The sequence below is a fragment of the Protopterus annectens genome, chromosome 9.part0 (genome assembly GCF_019279795.1).
Source record: "Protopterus annectens isolate FY-2018-M chromosome 9.part0, PAN1.0, whole genome shotgun sequence".
Classification (NCBI taxonomy): Eukaryota; Metazoa; Chordata; order Ceratodontiformes; family Protopteridae; genus Protopterus; species Protopterus annectens.
In genome coordinates, this window is record NC_056743.1 from 1,081,907,185 (window position 1) to 1,081,928,339 (window position 21,155).

Sequence of the window (21,155 nt, forward strand, 5' to 3'; positions counted from 1 at the left end):
GTAATGAAGTGGCTTTTTTTCATATTTTGAGATTCACAAACAAACATTTGTACATGTAGCATTTGGTTCAGAAAGTGTACAGTAGAGGCATGTGAGCTGTGTGGGGGTGGTACTTTAGTGTGGTTCTTAAGTCAATCCTCCAGGTCCTAGAATTGAGGGATTTCGGAATAACTACTATAAGATGCATTTGTCTGCCATGTATTGTTGGCTGAGGCCTGTAAGTTGTTTAAAATGTGTGGCATGATTTCAACTTATGCAGGTTGTGACCACTTTTTGATTAGATTTTCTTTTTGTACCAGTAGGTAATTTGCTCCGAGATTAATTTCCAAACTGTTTTATAATTTCTGAACTTGTTCCAGTGAATTTTTCAAGATGATTTCCAGTCAGGAGAGGGCTGTAATGTGGGCTTTGTTAAACACTCTTTTGCTACCGTCCAGTGCTGGTTTCCTAGAGGCCACCCTATCCCAGAATTGTGCACATCCTTTGCCCGTGTGATATTTTTTTTTCTAGTGCTGCATCCTAAACGCTTTGTATAGGTGAACTGGAATTCCTCCATATTGTCTGTAGGTATGAGATGTTAAAGGGGTGAGTGCATACATCGCACAGTGGACTGATGCATTTTTCAGCGAGTACTTGGGTAGGATATGACTTGGTGTGAATCCGAATTAAATGTGGTTAATTGTAGGATACGTAAATTAATGAATGAAAAGTGCTTACTGCTGTGGTTAAATTTATTTTCTACTGTTGATAGTGCTCTCCCCTTTCAGGGGAGATGGGAAAGAAGTATTTACTATAGTTAAGCGGTCAACATTTTCAGGGTGGTCTGCTAGAAACTAAGTTAACTAAATTTACTGGCCTTTTATGCTGTTTGTGTGTGGCTTGCTTGTGTCTCAAGTCACAAAGTGGTGCTAGTAAATGGTGCTATCATAAGATCCAAGAGCTAAAGGTTGTCTTTAGGTGACCTAGTGCTTAAAAACTTGGTGGTGTCTGTTTTGGTAATGTTACATTTTGTGTGTATTGTATACGAGTCTTTCATTCATTTGGTTACTTTCTTGCATTAAGTCCACCTGAAGATGCAACATGAACTTTTTGGCTGCGTTTATGAATCAGTTTAGATTTGTACAAGTGTTCAATGGTGGTTGGTTAGAGGTGAATCTTATTTTTAAAGGGGGTACTTAAGCTGAAATTTTAACCAGCTGCCAGAGTAATGGAACCAGTTAATAGTGCAGAGCTTACACAGGTGTAGTAGAATAGACACTGAAACTATAAGAATTTGGGAGTGGTGTTGGGAAGATGTATGGTGTGATTTTAGAAAGGATGGAGTGGCTGGATTGGGATAGTGAATTGTTTAGTCACTCAAGTCCGGTATCTTTTTTGTCACATAACTTGAATCACACTGCTTATCTACTCTGATTTTTTTTATCGTGCAGATTTTACTGAAGGTTCAAGTCAACTTTGTCTCGAAATGTGACTGAATTTTGGCATGTATCCCTTTTTTGTGTACATTTTGAATACACATTTAACTGGATGATAGATTTTTGTTTTAACTCTATGAACTTAAGTAAATCACAATGTGTGATGAAAAGCTTTATATGAAAGGCTTCCAACTGTAAATTCTGACACTTTTATAAAGACTTGTGCGTGCCTGTTGTGTTTACACAGGCCATTGCAGCAGATTTTGCTGTCAATATTCAATTTGATTTTATCTTAGTTGAGTAGTGAAAAAAATTCAGTTTAATGTTGCTTTGGCTTCATTTACAAGGCTAAATGGCCATCCTTGGAGTTGTCAATTTTGAATGCGGGTACAGACTTTTCTTGTCTCTTATCTGGCCAGTTTAAAGTACTGCGGAACAGCATGTGCTGTTTTTATCAATGTTTTATCTTTGGGACTGTTTTTAATATGGATTCCATTTTAACAAATGCTTTAAGTTTTTTTCCTAATTGTAAACTTAAGACACAAGCTCCACAGTAAAGTTAAAAGTTGGTGGCAAAATGTAATTGGATTTGAATCTTTTGTTTGTCATTTATAGGTTCTGTTTGCGACCAAAGAATTCACTCTTGACCCTGCCTTAAAGGTACGGAGGACACACCTAGCATGGACTCCGGTGTGATTGAAGGTGGTCTAAATGTCACACTAACCATCCGACTACTTATGCATGGCAAGGTACTGGACAATTTGCATTTTTTCTTGCATACAGTGAGGGGTATATGTGAGTAATGAGTGAGCTAACTATATTTAGGTACTTTCCCCTTGGAGGCCAACCATCACCACCCCCATTAGAATGCAGCCTGAGTGGCAACCATTCTTGCAGACCTTAGAGGGGTTGTACTGCTGTCTGCATCTTGCCACTGAGCAGTCTTTGAAAGTCTCTGTAACCTGTTTCTGCTGGGGGGGGGGGTGGACTTGGGTACATCAATTCAGGTAATCCCAATGCTGTCCCCTGCGAATGCATATTTCCATGTTCTACGTGATGGAGGCCACTGTAGGTGGTACCTTGGTGAGACAAACCCACTCCAGGAACACCCCCTGCAGTGCTGCTGGCTCCACACAAAAAGACTGTAACTATGCAAATATGTAAGTGTCAGCATTGTTTTTACCATTCAGTTCAGGGAAGGCTTGTTGCTGCCCCCCCCCCCCCAAAAAAAAACAATTTTCATTGGTTAAGTATAACTCAACCTCCCTCAATGTGATGCATTGTATTTTCATATCTCAGCTGATTTTTGTGTTCCACATCTGAATCTCTTGATTTTTATGTTTGAATAAGTCATTGTATTTAAATTTTATATTTGCCATGCAGTGTTCTTTTCAGCATATTGCAGTCTGGAGAGTTCTACTGGAAACGGTGGGTGAGGGGAGCAAGGGGTGCACTTGCACCCCTGAATCGGCTAGATAATTTCAAAGAAAGTTTTTTTACGTGCTTTCTTCTTTAAGAAGAAAGAAGTCCTAACAGGACAGTCGCGGGTGTGCTGACATCATCGTCGCTAAGTTTGTGAGCGTGAACAGATGGGTTTACAAGCAGCCAGGAATAGCACGCACGAGTAAACGAACGGAAGATGTGGGACACTTTCAGGTAGAGGTGTGTGTGTGTGTGTGTGCGCGAACGGAAGATGTGGGACACTTTCAGGTAGAGGTGTGTGTGTGTGTGTGTGTGTGTGTTGTTATGCATGTGTGTTTGTGTTTGCGCATGTGTGTAAAATACATATGTAACATTCACACATACAAATACCCATGCAGATGTCCGAGTAACCAATTACTAAAACGTATTTGAGACTGCCAGGTCTTATGTGCTTTCTTGTCTCACTTGATAGGTTTTTAACCCAAGGTATTTTGTTGTTATGGATTATCTCTCCATTACCATAGCATGATGAGTCTATATGCTTCATTTTCTGTGGTCAGTTGGGCATCTGTGTAATATGTTATATGTACCAGATTCTGGTTTTGTTGAACTTAGGGCTTCTTGGGGTATAGGTGTGGCTTTTGCAGGTTACAGATATTTCCTTTTGCCTGAGTCATCAGGGGGTAACTTGTTTACAGAACAGAGGCATGGAGCAGAGCCCCCATATGGGAGGTTAAAAATAAAGCCCATGCTGCAGTCCTTTGTGGTAGTCTTTTGAGGAAGCAAGACAGTGTGGTTCGTAACCAGAGCATCTGATAGTTTGTTGTTGCTGCTGGTGTGCAAAAGTAAACCCGTCTATTCTGCATCTAACTTCCTAACATAAATAGACCCTTCTATTCAAGCCTCGCCAGTAGTGTAGAGAAATAAAACTCTGATTACTACCCAGGAGATCTGAGTTCAGTTAGTGTCTCAGACTCCATGCTGCACTAAATAGAACTCATTCCCTTTGTCTTTACCTCAGTTCAAAATATACAAAAAGAGCACTTTGGAAGGCCACCAACAAACTCTTGAACTGAAAATCTTTAATAAGTCCACAGTAAAAAACAGTAAAATGACAAACACATATACAAATCTTTAATAAGTCCATGTATATGCTTGCCGTTTTACAGTTTTGCATATTTTGAAGTGGTTTGAGTTTGAGCACTTTATTTCTTACAATTATTGGTGGTTTACCTCAGTTTTACCAATATTTTCATCAGTACTATCTGCAATATCGGATATTTAAACTTATGTTAGTCTGTTCTCCATTACCTTCATTTCAGTTAGCTATGTAAAACTCTTTGCTTCTCAGCTTCTTCTTCATTAATCCTGTTAGTGCTTCACTCCAAAGTTCAAACTCTTAATAATACCTTCACTGGATTCCATTCCAGTTCTACTATGAAATGCTGACTTCCTGAAATAAATTTTTCGAGTGATTTCAAGAGTTTAACACTGTGCCTAATGGTACAGAAAGCATCTGAAGCTGCCTCTTACACATATGCTCCTTGAGAATATGTAAAGAAGCCTTCCATCCCAGACCATAGGATTCACTCCACCACCATATACATTCCTTCCCATATATTGTTTCTTTATTAAGCATGGAAAGCATTCCTTAAAAACAAGATTGCCACTGTTTTTGTCCTATATACCAAACATATACTCAGTAGAACACCAACAATATCTGTAGTCCATTAAGCTTCATTAAACACACTTTATATTCCATTAAACTTCATTAAATACATAGTATTTACTGATTTATTGACTTAACTACTGTACTGTTTACATTTTATTACTATATTACTTTCTGTTTATTTTCTCTGAACACTGACCTTGTGAAGCAGTTCAGTCATCTGAAGCAGTAAATTAACAATCAACATTCTCAAATTCTTCTTAGATCAATAACTATTGTACCTGTGAGTCATCCCATTTCAATGTTAGATATAATGTATCGAACATGTATCTGAATCTATAAAAGTATGTCAGCTTTTGTGGCACCATTTTTAAATATTTCCCAGTCCCTTCCTATTCTGTACTGCGTAGGCTGCTGGCTCCACTCGTGGGTAAGTGTTTTGTCTTCTTTTCTAAACTATAGTACTGCCATTAGGTCTGAGACTGTCTCCAAAGACAGGGACTGCAGTTGTAGCATGTCTGCTGTTCTGCAAGCCCTGTGTTAGTACTGTCTCATCACAGAAGGGATAAATTCAAACTGTGCATAACAAAATGCAATCTTATCTTGCTCTCCAGAACTAATTAGTGCTCTTTGATATGTCTGTTCACTAACTGCTGCGTAACAGGAGTCAAAGGACTTTCCTGTCTGAGGTCAACATGTCTTTGGCTTTAGAACCATGGTAATGTAAAAGGCTTTGCCTCCTCTTGTCCATGGTATCAAATGACCATTAAGAAATACTTTACTGTCATCACCCTCCTGAAGCTGTAACTGCCCCTTTTGGTCCTCTACAGTGGACATGCCAAGACATTAGCGTTCCTTTACTCAGTCTATTGGTCCTAAGGTAGGAGATCTGTTACTCTAGGTTGACCAGTTATCAAAATACTTGCCTGTAGTCTATGCAAATATTATGATAACTTTTCAAGTAGTGTAGCCTGAGCAGGAGAGGGAATAGTAATGTGTCCCTCTTCTTTAAAATTCAAACTTGGCTGTGAGACCTTCTAAATGAGCGTTCTTCTTTAAGAAGAAAGAAGTCCTAACAGGACAGAAGGCGGGTGTGCTGACATCATCGTCGCTAAGTTTGTGAGCGGGAACAGACGGGTTTACAAGCAGGACCTGATAGCAGTTTGTGAGTGGGAACTCACACAGATGGGTTTACAAGCAGCAGGAGCGAAACGGAATAGCACGCAGGAGTAAACGAACGGAAGATGTGGGACACTTTCAGGTAGAGGTGTGTGTGTGTGTGTGTGTGTGTGTGTGTGTGTGTGTGTGTGTGTGTGTGTAAAATGCCCCAGGTGTACATGGTAGTGGGTGGAGAATAAGGCTTGAACCCTGTACCTTGGGCCCAACTGGCAAGAGCCTGAATTCCCTACCCACCACCATTTGTAAAAATGTTGCAGGATTTTCCTTCATACTTTTTCTGTTCCTCATAAAATCTGTGGTTTCTGCATTTGTGTCCTTGTTGCCTGACAGCTACATGTTCTCTGGTTTTATTCTTGGCTGTCTGGAGTGTTTCTCCCTGGGCCTCTGCTAAAAATTAGCTTTTTTTTTTCAAAGTCAGACTTTCCTGGTTAACAAAAGTTAAAAAAAATAGACACACTTCAATATTAGACTTCATATTCTTCAGAAAGTGTATGGTAACAAAAGCTTTTATTCTAGCAATTTTCTAAGTGTACAAGATGGATATTTGAAATGTATCCCTGTGTTTGGGACTGTATTCCCCCCATTATTGGCTTCATCCATGTTTTGTGCTAGGGTTGAGAGTTATGGTAAGAACTGAATTCACTGAATATGTTTGGAGGCTGTATTCACCCAGTATTGGCTTTTTTCAGGTATTTATTGGCTTCATCCAGGTTTTTTGCTAATGTTGAGAGCTATGGTAAGAACTGATTTCACTGAATATGTTTGGGGGCTATATTCTCCCATTACTGGCTTTGTCCGGGTGTTATTTGCTAAGTGGTTGAGAGCTATGGTGAGAACTGAATTCACTGAATGTTTGGTGGTTGTAGTCACCCATTATTGGCTTTGTTCAGGTATTTTGTGCTAAGAGGTTGACAGCTGTGCTATGGTGAGAACTGAATTCACTAAATGGTAGCTATTTAAGTTTCAGTCTTCCTCTTTCGCAAAACAGTTGATTTGGCGTAGTGGTATGTTGCTCTGACTGTTTTGCACGGGGTCCCCTGGGTTCAAGACGTGGCAGTGAAATGTATGGTGGTAACGCAGCATTTTATTCTAGCAACTTTCAAACATTATACAAGCAATGTTTAAAATGTGACCCTGGTTTTTGGCCTTTTGTTCCCCCCCCCCCCCAATAAATTTTGGCTTTTTCCAGATTTCTTGTGCTGAAAAGTTCAGAGATACAGCTTAGTGTCGAGTAGATTTTACAAGGAGCTGAGAGCTGCAGGGGAACAAAAGTTTAGTGCTGCTTATGTTTAGTCTGCTTGTATTGTTAATAGCACAACAGATAGTGTACTTGCTTTAGATGCTGAAGGCTGTGGGTTCTACTCCCACAGTAGGTAAATGCATTGCTGATGCTGTATTGTGTTGTAAAGGGGGTGGATGCTGCAGTCTTTTTGGCAAAGATACCTAGTAACTATGAACCTGTTAACAGTTTGCTATCCATTCCCTATTGCGGTATTACTAGCTTTTCATTTTTTTATTGCATGCAACAAAAGCAATTTATTCTTCAAGGGTAACAGGCACTTTATTTGTAGATTAAGCAATGACATATAAAGTGTTTGCTAGCAGCAACCTCTTTATTACTTACAAATTTTTTCAATGTGGAGTTTACTACTTCAGAGATTGTGTATTTTTTACTGATACTGGTGGACTTGAGTAGACTTTTATGATGGAAATGTTCTGAATTGGGCAGTTTTGTCATTGGTGGATGCTTTTTGTTTCATTGTTTACTGGAAAAATGTTCAAAACAATAAATTTAAAATGCCCTATAACAACTGTACTGTATTGTACAAGGAATATAATGTAATACGGTCAGGAAGGTGTATCGAAGAGCACATTATGTTCGAGGGGCCTATGACTTTGAAGACAGCCCAGAGTTAATATTTGCCATTGGCAAAATGTATTTTCTCTGAAAGTGGGTTTCAGTGCTGTTTCAATGCATGCAAGTTTCAAGAGCAGAGAAGTTTTAATGATAGTCTATTTTCATTGTGAGACTGCATTGCTTTAACAGATATGTATTAGGGTTTGTGCTGTAAAATGCAAAATAAAACTTTCAAATGAAATCCTAAATCATCGCACGCTTTAAGTAAAGCAGTATGCACATTAGTGTTTATGATAAATGGGGCAAAATAACCAAGGAATGGGACATTGGAATGGCTGCAGGGGGGAGGCTCCATTTGACTATGATTTTGTGAGGGGGGTAGCAAGCTCAAACAGCCCCGGTTGAACTATACCTCTCAGTTGTCCATATCTTTGCAGAATGAATAGATATTTGCTGCTTATTTTGGTTTGTTCCTCAAATTTGTGGTTTTCTAGCAAATCATTTAGGAATGAAGCCATTAAATGACAAACATTGAGTTTCAGATGTCATAACCTTCAGAAAAATGCATGCTAATGCAAGACTGTCTTTAAGTTTATACAAGAGCAATTTTTCGTAGTGTTTGTATGTTCCCCAATATATTTGGCCTTGTTCAGATTTCCTGCATTAAGAGGTTGAGAGGTACGTGCAAATCACTTTGTAGATTAGGAATATCCAAACATCTCAATTGTCCCCAATTCTGGCTCAAAATGTTGCTCTCCCTAATAATCCCTCCTCCAAAATGGCAATTTTGGAAGAAAATGTGGAGGGTTTACAATTATATATAATTGTAATGATCACTTATAGATTACCTTTATTTCAGAAATGCATGTGGATGCTCTTATTTTGTTAGCTGCTTCAAGTTAACTGTTAATATTAAAAGGTGTCCCTTTTTGACAGGTATTTTGCATCACATTTTGGTCCGTTTTCATAAAATTGTGGTTTTCTGGCAAATTAGTGGCAAGTCATTAAAGATTGAAGTTAGAAAATAATGGCAGACATTTGAGTTTCAGATTTCATACCCTTCAGAAAATTTGTACTAATGCAAGATCTACCTGTTCTATTTAAGTTATAAGAGCAATATTTAAAATTGGCCTTATTTTTGGGCTTGTGTCCCACTTCTAGTTCTATGTATGGCTTTGTCCAGATTTCTTGCTCTGAAGTTGAGAGGTATGAGTGTCAGATCCATCACTGTCAGCCAGATACATTTCAAATTGTGACATACTTATTGCACCCCACTCCCCATTGTAGTGGCTCTGGATGTGTCCATGGAAGGCAAGGAGCAGTTATGCAGTGTAAGTGTGCAGAGTATTCCCCCATCCAAAGTAGATCACAAATACGACCATGGCTTTTCATCGGTCCTTGATTTTGCAAAATGTTCTGGTTTTCTATCAGATTTTTGTACTGTTGATTTATGCTTCTTATTCAGGAACTGTATGCTGTCACAGTGCCCTGTTGCTCTGTTTAAGTAGCCATGGTTTAATGAACATCAGGTAAGCTTGTCGGAGATTGTAAGATGCAAGTAAGCTTTAGTAAGCTTGTCGGACATTGTAAGATGCAGGTAAGCTTTAGTAAGTATATTGTTAAAGAATTACCAGCATTGAAAGCCTTTTCGTTGTTGCCATGCAGAGAATATTTACATGACTAGATAATGTATAAGCCTTGGGTATTGAAATGCATATGACAGTATTTTATTTATTTATTTTATTTGCAGTTGGTTTGTCAGGATAGTCCATTGGGCCAAATTAACCTGTTTTCAATTGAGTCCTGGGGAGAAAAGCTCCAAAACTAAGTAGGTTATTAATAGATATACAAATTATACAACTACACAGAAGTTAATCATACAAGAAATAACAATTTGCAAATAATACAACAAAAACTAGAGCAAGTACAATCTAGTGATGAAATTAATAGGTAATACAGACTAAAGGGAAATTTAGCACAAAAGCACTGAGAAATAACATATTTGGAAGCATTTCATGACAATATTGAGGAATAATAACATATTAGGAAGCAATGCACAAAAGTACTGAGAAGCAATAACGTATTAGGGAAGCAATACTTAGGAAGTGTGGCCTAGTATATTCTTTCAGATTTATTGTAGGAATAATAATATGTATGAATTAGGGTGGGTAATTAGGAAAGTTGCAGGAGGAAACAGAGGAAGAAAGAAGATAGAGTTTGCAAGTTAGTTATGTGGGGTGGGAGCAAGAGCATTCCCACTGGGATACTAGATGTGAGTGAAGAGATCTTTTAAATATAAAATGGTTGGGGGTGGTGCGAATGGAAGGTGGTAGGGAGTTCCAAAGGCATGCAAGACCATAAGACAGAAGATTTTTGCCTGGGGGATGAGTTGGTTTATATACTTCTAATAGATTTTGATTGTTGGACCTTAATACTCTAGCAGGAAGGTGCATTTTAAAGGCTGATGAAAGGGAGGGACAAAGGGAGGGGTTGAAAATGAGCTTATGTGCAAGATTTAGTTGAGTATATGTGAGATAACTGGGTAGCTCTAGGCATTTTAGTTTTTGGAGAGAGGAACAGTGGTGGGTGGAGGACTTGTGGTTGGTAGGGAACTTGGCAATTTTGTTGTAGCAAGAGGAAAGTTGTGTTTTTAGAGAGGTCTGTAGATTAGTTAGGAGTGGAGCACCATAGAGAAGGGAGGGGATAAGAAATGAGGTAGAGAGGGTGATTTTGGTAGCAGGTGTAAGGTAATGATTTTGTCTGTAAAGCATACCTAGTTTCTGATGGGTTTTCTTGATGTTTAACTGTAGGTGGGAGTTGAATTTGAGCTGGTTATCAATTTGGACCCCAAGTAACTTGGTCTCGGACACCAGTTCCAGGGGTAGATTATTTTGTATAGAGATGTGGAATGTGTTTATATTGAAAGAAGTTGCCTTAGAGGGGGTGAATAACATTAATTTGGTTTTAGAGGCATTGAGTGCTAGGTGATTCCTTTTCATCCATTGCTCAGTTGTTGTAAAAGCATCTTGAGTCAGTTTTAGGAGTGAGGGATAGAGGTGGCAGCAGATAATAGCAGAATCATCGGCATATTGGATGATGTCTGAGAATGGGATAGAGTTGCGGAAATCATTTATAAATATATTGAAGATAAGGGGACTCTGTATAGAGCCCTGGGGTACCCCAGTAGGAGTATTTAGAAATGAGGAGGTGGCCTTTTTCCATTTGACTGCTTGAGATCTGTTAGATAAGTAGCTGGAGAACCAGTTCAAGGAGGAGGGAGATAGGTAAAGTTTAGTTAGTAGCAGGCTGTGAGAGAGTGTCAAAGGCCTTAGAGAGGTCGAGTAGTAGGGTAGAAACAATTTGGCCAGAGTTGCGGGCTTTATTTACAGTTTCAAGGAAGGAGAGGAGGGCGGTCATAGTGCTATGATGTGGTCTGAATCCATGTGTGGGAGTTAGTAGGTGATTATCTAAGAGATGTGGAAGGAGTTGTAGTTGGATACGCTTTTCTAGGAGTTTAGAGATGGGGGACAGAATAGCGATGGGGCGGAAATTAGTAACATTGTTGTTGTTGCCACCTTTATGTAGAGGTATGATAAAGGCCCTTTTCCAGACTTGGGGTACTATACATTCTTGGATAGAGCGGTTGATTAAAATGCTAATAGGGTAAGCAATTGCTTCAGCAGCTTTGCTAAGAAAGTAAGAAGGGATGTTATCAGGAGCATTGGTGCATGGCTTCAGTTTCATAAGAAGTTTCTTTATAGTAGAAGTGGGTATAGGTTTAAATGAGAAAAAAGGAGTGTGAAGAGGGAGAATTAGGGGCAGATGAAGCTGATGAAGTAGTAGGAGTAGGAGGAGTGGAGGGATGGGAGTTAGTAGATGGGAATGAGGAAGTAGTAGCAGAGTAGGGTAGAGATGGTTGGGGATGGTAAGGGAGTTTTGGAGAATGTAGTGGTGTTAGAGAAAGATGACGTTAATTTGGAAATGGATTCAATGAAAAGAGTTAAATTGGGTAGCCAAGTCTTGGTCAGGAGCGTTTGGGTCTGGGGTAGGGGTATCTGGTTTGCTGGGGTTAAGTAGAGTAGAGATACCGTTCCAAAATTTCTGCGGGTTTGATTTTATTATTGTTTTGAAGTGTGGAAAAGTAGTTTTGTCGGTCGAAGATTATGAGCTTTTTTACCTTATTTCGAAGTATTCATTGTAATAAAAGGACAGGATTACAGTATTTTCAGAAGCTCATTACATTTTATTGCAGACCAGTGTCTTATAGCAGTGTCTGTGTGTTAGTACACTTGTAGTTGGGTGGCTTTAATGGTATATGGTAAATAAGCATTGCTACCTTACTTAAAAGCCAAGCACTGCAACAACTAGCTCCACACTGAAGTCAAAATACAATAGCTCTGGTGGGTAAATGTACTCTGTAGTAATCAAAAAAGGCAAATGTTTAAAATAACTACAGCTTATGTGCAAACACAATACGTAGTGATGAAACAATGCTCTGCTAAAAATGCTTTAATGCTTCACATTGCTGAGCTGCAGATCAGTTATCACTGGCTACCAGGATTTCACCAACTTCAGCTCAAGCACTGTGCCGTTCAGTGCAACCTTCCCAGAACTAACTCAAGTCTGACCAGAATTATTTGGTGTGTGTATAAGAGGGAGGTAGCATACCCCTCAGCTACCCAGATTTTTGCCCCATATTCCTCCTAAAAAGGATTGAAGTTGCTAAATGAGACATTTCAGTTTTAGATGTCATGTCATTTAGAAAAATGCATACTAACACAAATCCTGTTACTCTTGCAATTTTCTAAGTTTCTGAGAGCCATATTTATAATCTGTCCCTATTTATTTTAGGCTTTGTCCAGATTTCTTGCACTAAGGTTGAGGCCTTGAGGGGTGTGGTATGTTTGTGAGAGAGAAAGTGAAATGCCCAAGTTAGAGTTAACAGGTGGAATTTTCAAGTGCATTTTCAAGGAACTGTGAGTTTTAAGGGAAGCTAAGTTCACTGCTGCTCATGCCAAGTCTATTTACAATGTGCAACTGTTTTGTTTAGCAAATTGTATCTCTATTGTGGTATAAAGTTTTAAAGCTATGTTAGTGGCACCACAAGTAGAATACTTGCATCTTAATGTAAAGGCTTGAGGTTCTATTCCTACAGCATATTCATTTGTATGCTGCAGTCCTCAGGATGTCCTCCTTTGGATGAGATGCCTAATAACTATGAACCTGTTTTTCAGCTTGTCATCCATTTTCTATTGCAATATACCAGCTTACCATTTTTTAATTTAACATAGGCAATTTATTCTTTGACGGCAGCAGGCACTGAATTTGTAGATGAAACACTGAAATATACAGTTGTTTTCTAGCAACAACATCTTCATTAGTTTCAGATATCTTTAATGTGGAATTATTCAGATTACTTTTACTTCAGCAGAGACACTCAAACAAGTGCTGCTGTATAATACAAGGGATATAATTCAATTATATATTATAATTAATACAATCAGGTAAATCAAATAACTTTTGCATGGCCCTAACTGTGTGTAAGGAGCCTATTGCTTGAAAACAGTTCAAAGGTAAATAACCTGCCACTGGCCAGATGCATTTTCTTTGAATGTGGGTTTCAATGCTGTTTCATTGAATGTGAGTTTCAAAAGTAGAGAAGCTTTAATGCCAAGTCTGTTTTCACTGTAAGACTATTGCTTTGTTTAGGTTTAGTAAATGTCTCAGTGTTTGGGCTATAATGTTTGAAATAAAAGTTGTAAATTAAATCCAACTGCCTGTAATCATTGTAGAACTAAAGCATAAAACAGTATGCACACAGATTTGAACAGTGTCTACAGTAAATGGGGAGAAATAGCCAAGTAATGGGACACTGGAATGTCTGTGTGGGCGGGGATTGGGGTGGGTGGACTTGGGCGGGGCTGTGTTGGCAGGGGGCGGGGTGAGCTATGTGGGTGGGGCTCTGGGTTTGCACCCCCCTGCAAAAAATCCTGCGGGCTCCCTTGGTGAGGAGAAACTCCATGGTTTTAGTATCGTAGCTTTAAAGCTGTGGCTAATGCTGGTGTACACTACATAGCCTCAAATTTTGTTTAAATTGGGCTTGATTTCTACTTGCTAAGTAAGTGGGAGGGGATAAATTAATTGTGCATCTTGAAAATCTACTCATCTGTTTAACTGGTGGAAGTTTTTACTTTGTGTTACTGTCAGCTGTTGTAGGTTTGAATGATAGGTTCGTAGGTAGGTACTAGGCTATCTGCCCGAAGGCATTTATAAGCCTAGGCAGAATGGGTTGGCTTTCGCCACCCCCTTAGATTAGTTCCATGTGCCTCTGTCCAGCAGAGCCACTGAAGTGATCCCCGGGGTAAACTGTTTCCCATCCACATGGCAAGGTTTCTCTTGAAGATTGTTAGCGAGGAGCTCTGCCTAACAAAGCATGGGAAGTCTCTGGGACAGGAATCTATCCCTCCAGCACGTCCTATTTATTGTTGTGGTGAGGTTTAGATCCCTAGAGCATGTGGCTCGAGGGGATAAGTTTTTTTCTTTAGGTGGAGCATGTCCATCAGTTCTGGGTTGGACATGGTCTTGTATGTCAGACAGAGATCACCTCTGAGTAGGTGGTATGCAACAGAGTACAGCTGGAGTTTCTTCAGTCGAGCTGCATAGGGCATCTGTTTGAGGCCAGTGATCCTCTTGGTGAGGTACTTCTGTGGTCTTTCCAGCTGTTGCAGGTGTCTTGTAAGATGCATCCCAAATGGGGCGTTGTACTCTCTGATGGGTCTGATGAGTGAGGGGGCACAATGACCTCTTGATCTGGATGCAAACCCTTTTGTGATAAGGTGTGCCAGGTAGAAGGATTTTCTAACAACTTTGGCAATGTGATTATCAAAGGAGAGATTACTACCTACTTGGGTCCCCAGATCCCTTATTACGTCTTCCGTATTTAGGGGACTACCACCTATGTGGTAGTTTGGGTACTTTTGTGAGACCCTTTTGGAGGATGTCTGTGTCAGCCGGAGAGTCAGTTATAGCCCCCAGTTTGCAGTTGTCTGCGAACTTGGTCAGCCATAGTCATCCTGTGCTTGCCTGTACCTCTGAGAAGTATATGCTGAACAGGAGGGGTCCTAGAACTGAGCCCTGGGGAACGCCACTTGTAACCGGTTTAGTCGGACCTAGCTCCCACAACTCTTATGTGGGTTCTGTCTGTGAGCCAGTTGGCAACCCATCTTGTGACATAGGGGTTTATGTTCAGGCTGGTGAGCTGGTCTATAATACTAGAATGGGGAATGGTGTTGAAGGCCTTTGCGAGGTCTAGGTAGGCTGCATACCACCTTTCCCTCGTCTCTAGCCTTGATAACTGTCTCAGTCATCCACCAGGTTTAGGAGGCAAGATCTGCCCTTAAAAAGCCGAACTGGGTAGGGTCCAGTGTTTGGAGGTTCCCAATGTCTCTGTTAATGAGTTCCATGATGATGTGCGCCATAGTCTTGCAGACCAAGCTAGTCAGGCTTATAGGGTGATAGTTCCTGGGGTCTGTTGTGGCTCTACCTTTGTGGAGCAGAATAACCGTTGGGGTGCGTCACTCTGAGTGCGTAACCCGTGGAGAGGCTGAGTTTGAACAGTGTGTTTAGGTGAGGGGTTAGTCTGTGAGCTTGTGTAGGACGCAGCCTGGGACACCGTCTGGTCCCATTGATGCTGTTTTTGGCTTTGGAGAGGTCTGTTTTAACCTGAGTGTCTGTGATTTCAGGGGCTCTACATTCTTCTGGTATGGTTATGGGGCCTTTTGGGGTGAGGTTTACGCTGAACCTGTCTGCCAGGATGTTGGCAATATCGGTCGGTTCAGTGTATTTTGTACCATTTTGCACTAACTTGAGCAAATCTGAGCATTGCCACTTAGATTCTTGACATAGCTAAAGAATGCCTTGTGATTATCTTGGAGTCCTTGGCAATTTTTCTTTCGAAACTCACCTTGGATGATTTTATGAGGGATCGTAGTTTCTTGCTGATACTGATCAGGGATGTCTTCCCTTCTTGAGATTTTACTCTCCTGTGCTAGTTTCCTCCTCATTTTATAGCTTGTTTATGGCAGGAGTCCACCAGACTGGTTTCCTTTTCTTGGAGGAGTGAGTCTTTGGTTTTGCTTGGAATAGCACGATCCATGCATTCTTGTAGGTGCCCGAAGAATGCATTAGTAAAGGATTTTGCGGCTTGGACAACGTTATCCTTTAGCATAGGTTCATAGGTTCGTACTAAGCTAACTGCCCTTGTGAGCCATTTTAAGCTTGGCCAAGTATCCCTTGTGAGACTCAAACCCTGCACCTTGTGTTTGTAAGGCAAACACCTTAACCATTAGGCCACCCTTGGGGGCTTTGAAACTTTCCATCTCTGTCTTAAGTAACGTGAAGTTTGCTTTTGAAAAGTTTTCACGGTGGTTTCCTTTTCCGGGGGTGGAGGTGGAATGTGGATATCCAAAGTGATTTGTTTATGGTCATATCTAACCAGCGAGGGGTTGACCTCCGGTGTGGAGCACCGGTCGCCCATGTTGGTGATGACCAGGTCCAATATGTCACCTCTGGTGGGAGTGTTGACCAGTTGATCCAGGGTGTTTTGAGTTTATAAATTCTAGGAAATGTTGGGCAAGGGAGTTGGTACTTGAGTAGTTCTCCTAGTTAATGTTTAGGTAATTGAAATCACCCAATATTAGGGTGTTTGGTAGGACCTTTATATTTCGTTTCCAGAAATGCGGAATGGGGGTCTTGGGACATGGTGGGTGATCTGTAGCAAGTTACAATTTGAATTGCAGATGTTTCACTGTTTCAGTCTTTACATTTGGGTTATCTGCTTGTAGGTAGCCCTCAGTCGGCCTCATTAGCAAAGTCTTAGGGCCTGCGTCGGTTGCTGTCCCTTCTTCCATGACGTCAGGTCGTCAGGGGTATAAAACATGTAGCCGACGCCATTACATCAGTCTTTCTTGCTGTGCGGTAGCAGAAGCAGTTCGCAAGTGCCGGTTGGCCGACTCCTGAAATTTTCGTTTTAGAGTTTCAGAACCGAAGTCTTCAACTAAAGCCCAAGTACCACGTTGGGGAAACTTTTTTTTCTTGCTCCTTACCGATGTCAGTAAAAGTTAATAATTGCATTACTTGTGGAAAGCAAATACCTCATAAAGATTTTCATTCGTACTGTATTCCTTGCCTAGGCCCTGACCACGATGTACCTTGCTGTCAGTTTTGTGCTTTATTTAACCAGCACACTATCAGTCTGTATATTTTCACTTCTAAATATTTTGGTTCTCTGTTTAATTATCCAGAAATGTCTGGCCATCCGACTATCGGGATTCCAAAAAAACGCAAAGATAAAGACCGAGAGGCCGCAGAGGTCCAAAACTGCCGACGACGCTTCTCCTAAGCCAGCCGCCAGTTCAGCGGTACTCAGTGAGGCGCTTTTGCAGCCCCTGATACCCGCCACTTCTGATAAGTAGGCCTCTACTGAGACCCATTCAGAGTCCGGTATGCCACGAGATGCTTCAACTATGGAACCCGCGGATGTCTCTACCTTGGATGGGTCCGGAGCCGCTGTGCAGGCACTGGCTTCTGAGGGTGTATTCAGGCCTACGGACTTGCATATTAAACAGACGCCTCCTTCTTTACTTGGGCCTAAATCTTGAACCATGCCTAAAAAACCAACTCCCAGACCACATGCTCAGGCCTCTATGCCTAAAAAACAAATAAGAATGGCTGAAGATCTAATAACTGTAATCAGGGGTAGCCAACCCCCCCCCTTTCTAAGAGGCCTAGGACTGAAGTTGATTATGAATCTTCTGATCAGGATTCTGTTTTTTTTTTTTTCTGATTCTTCTGATGATCTGGGTTTGCTCTTATCTACTTATGAAGATTCTGGTGCAGAGGACTCCATTCCCTCTGCTTCCCCTCCTGAGGATTTTTCTTTTGGGGAAACCTTACAGATTCAAAAAAGAGGCTTAGGGATTTCCTTCTCCTACCTCAGCATAGGCCTTTAGCTATTCCTCCTGTACTAGACATTGTTGATGCTTTTTTCGGAATCTAGTTTGGCCCCTGATTCCTAGTCTCCTGCTCCCAGAAAACCTGACAGATACTACAGGGTCCCAGAGTCCCACAAATTCCTTTTTAAAAATCCTATTGCAGATCCAGAGACTATTTCACAGGGGCCCAAGGGTATTAAGGCTTCTACTGCTAAAAATCCTACCCCTTCTTATAGAAACTCCAGGGCGCTGGATAGATGGGGTAAGAAGGTTTACACTTGCAGCCTTGGCCATTAGGGCATTAAACTGCCAGTTTCATATGTTAAAAGATCAGCAACATGTTATTGGACTGCTTAAACAGAAAATGATGATTATTTCTGACTGTGTGGAAAAGAGAGAATTCATTAGAGGCCTCTTGCAGGGCAGCTGTTACTGGGTCTGTCCTCGGAAGGCATGCTTGGCTTAAGGAGCAATCTTTGCCTGATCATGTTAAAGCTAAATTGTTGGATGCTCCCTTAAATCAGGCAACAAGGCTGAGGAAGTTCTTAAAAAGATGGAAGATAAAGCTAAATCTATGCAAACTGTTACAAATTTCTTACAAGTTCAGCCTCCTAGATTTAGTAGGCACTGGCCCTCTAATAATTGGTCCTTTCCAGCCCCTTCCAGGTCTTCTCAAGCCAAACTCCGAGCAAAAACCCCAGGTTTCAGTCACAGGAGACACGGGACTAAGCAGTGGGGGCCTCCACTTCCAAATCTGGGAGCAAAACACCCCCCCCCCCAATGGTAAACTGTCTCAATAACTTCCTTTTAAAATTTCCAAGCAATTATCAACTGACTGCCCCTTTGAGGGGAAAGATTGATCTTCATGCAAAGAATTGGGAACTCATTACCCAGGACAAATGGGTTTTAAATATAGTGTTCCAGGGATACAGATTTCACTTCCACACGTTGCCAACATCAAGCGGGTGGCCGGACCTACCCCCAAATCAGTGGCAGAGGCCCAAAAACAAGTACTTTCTCTCTCAAGCATGGGGGCTATTCAGCTGGTACCAGAAGAGGAAAAGGAACAAGGTTTCTACTCGAGACACTTCCTGGTACCCAGAAAAGACCATTCATGGCGTCCTATCCTGGGCCTGTCTACTCTAAACACCTTTTTGGAGATTCCAAAATTCAGTGTGCTGACTCTACACCAATTACTTCCTATGCTAGGCAAAGATGCCTGGTTGGCAACACTAGATTTAAAAGAAGCATACCTGCACGTCTCAATCAGGGAATCTTGCAGAAGATACCTACGCTTCAAAGCAGGATACATGCACTATCAGTTCTATGCACTGTCCTTTGGCTTATCTACTGCACCAAGGGTATTCACAAAGTGCCTAGCTCCAGTTATTGCATTTTGCAGGCAAAGAAATATTCAAATGTACCTATACCTGGACGATTGTCTAATTCAGGCAGAAAACCACGACATACTTTTGAATCATCTGGACTTTGTATGAAGGGTTCTAGCTTGTCTTGGGTACACCATAAACGAAAAGAAGTCACACCTGGTACCTTGTCAACAAATTATATTCCTGGGAGCAAGCTTGAATACAGCTTCCCAGATGTCTTAACTCACGCCAGAGAAACAAATTAATTTGACCTACTTCAAACAAGTGGCCAGAGAAACCCTGCTTTGTGCTAGACAAATACTGCAAGCCTTGGGGTTCATGGCCTCCTGCATTCTTCTAATTCCATATGCAAGACTGCATATGAGGAAACTACAGTGGTATCTAAAAAGCCTGTGGTGTCAACATTCTCAAGATCTAGAAGCAATGATTCCTATCATACCTTGCCTACGCCTAGAGTTCCTTTGGTGAGCAGAGGCCTGCTACTAAAACAAGGGACTACCTTTCACACCACCCCCTGATGCCCAAACCCTAACAGATGCATCAGACTATGCATGGGGGGCTCACCTGTTAGGGAAGTGCATTCAGGGTTAATGGAACCCAAGTCAAATGCACTTGCATGCCAATCAAAAAGAAATGTTAGCTGTACAGAATGCTCTGACAGCCTTCAAGGACCACATTCTTCCAGGACAACTAATGGTAAAGATGGACAACACCACTGTTATGTGGTACATAAACGGGCAGGGGGGTGCACTTTCTTACCCACTCTGCAGACTAGCCATGGCATTCTGGAACACAGCCTTGAGCTACCAAGTGCACCTACAAGCTCAATTCCTGCCAGGAAAATTAAATACACTGGCAGACGTACTATGCAGAAACCTCATGGACCCCCACGAGTGGAAACTGGAGCAAAGGATTTTCAACATGTTGACAAGCAAATGGGGGAGCCCAGATATAGACCTGTTTGCCTCTCCCCCAGAACTACCAATTGGTCAAATTTTACCCAAGGACTCCCCACAAAAAAGCCTGGAAAGTGGATGTTCTGTCCTTCAGCTGGAAAAACCTGTCCATCTATGCCTTCCCCCCTCTGCCTCTGCTCTCCAAAGTACTACTAAAAATCAAACGGGACAAACGGAGGATGATTTTGATTGCTCCAGACTGGCCGTACCAACACTGGTACCCCCTCCTGCAGTGTGTCCCTGTTATCCCCATGGCACCTGCCTCAGATTTTCTTCCCTGTTGTCTCCGCAGGAGAACCAGATTCCTCAGCTTCTAACACTGAACCTTGCAGCCTGGCTAATTACGTAATCTCTCCTTTACCATCCCTCAGTAAACCTGTGATGGATATCATTTTAGAGTCAAGGAGGCCTACTACTAGAAAATCTTATGCTGAAAAATGGAAAAGATTCTGTGCCTGGAACCAATCACAAGGGATGAGCACAGCAGTGCCCAATTTACCTCCCATTTTACAATACTTAACTGAGATGCTTCACAAGGGCCTGTCTCTCTTTTTTTTTTTTTTTTTCTTCCTCCATTGAAATCCATGCCTCGACCATTTCAGCTCATTATAACACAAAATCCTCCCCTCTTCTCTCGTCCACTGTTCAAGCAGTTCCTCAGAGGGGCCAAAAATTTGAGACCACCCATGAGAGCTCCAACCCCAGCCTGGGACCTTAACTTTGTTTTGGAGAAACTCTCTCTACCTCCTTTCGAGCCAGCTGCTACTGAAGACTTAAAATTTCTTTCTTGGAAAACAGCTTTCCTTTTAGCAGTCACTTCAGCTAGAGGGTTATCTGAATTGCAGGCCCTTATGGCATTGGAGCCTTTCATCATCTTTCATGCGGACAGGGTGTCCCTCAGAACCAATCCATCCTTCATGCCCAAGGTGGTATCCAGTGTGGCTCTTAATCAGTCCATTCATTTGCCAACCTTCTTTCCCAATCCACAGAGTAAAGCAGAACGGATACTGCATTCCTTAGATGTGCACAGACATCTTAGATTCTACTTGGACAGGACTAAACCTCAAAGGAAGTCTGAACTGCTGGTGGCATTTGCTGCAGGGGCAGAGGGGAAGGCCATTTCAAAGCAAACCATTTCTAAATGGATAGGCCATTGCATTAATTTCTGCTATAAGCACCATAGAAAACCTATCCCCCAAGGGATCAGACCTCACTCCACCAGGGCTGCATCTATCTCTACAGCCTTTCTCAGAGGCTTCCCTACCAGGGACATCCT

The 21,155-nt window shown here is 41.4% G+C and overlaps 1 protein-coding gene across 5 annotated transcripts in view; it reads left to right on the top strand.

The window, feature by feature from the left end:
* PCBP2 (poly(rC) binding protein 2) overlaps window positions 1-21,155 on the top strand; it is a 1,588,534-nt gene that overhangs the window by 19,440 nt on the left and 1,547,939 nt on the right. For all 5 annotated transcript variants that reach the window (XM_044083912.1, XM_044083913.1, XM_044083914.1 and 2 more), the window contains exon 2: window positions 2,031-2,164. In XM_044083912.1, the coding sequence (XP_043939847.1) occupies window positions 2,096-2,164 (69 nt within the window). In that variant the 5' untranslated portion in view covers window positions 2,031-2,095. The remainder of the gene's footprint in view (window positions 1-2,030; window positions 2,165-21,155) is intronic.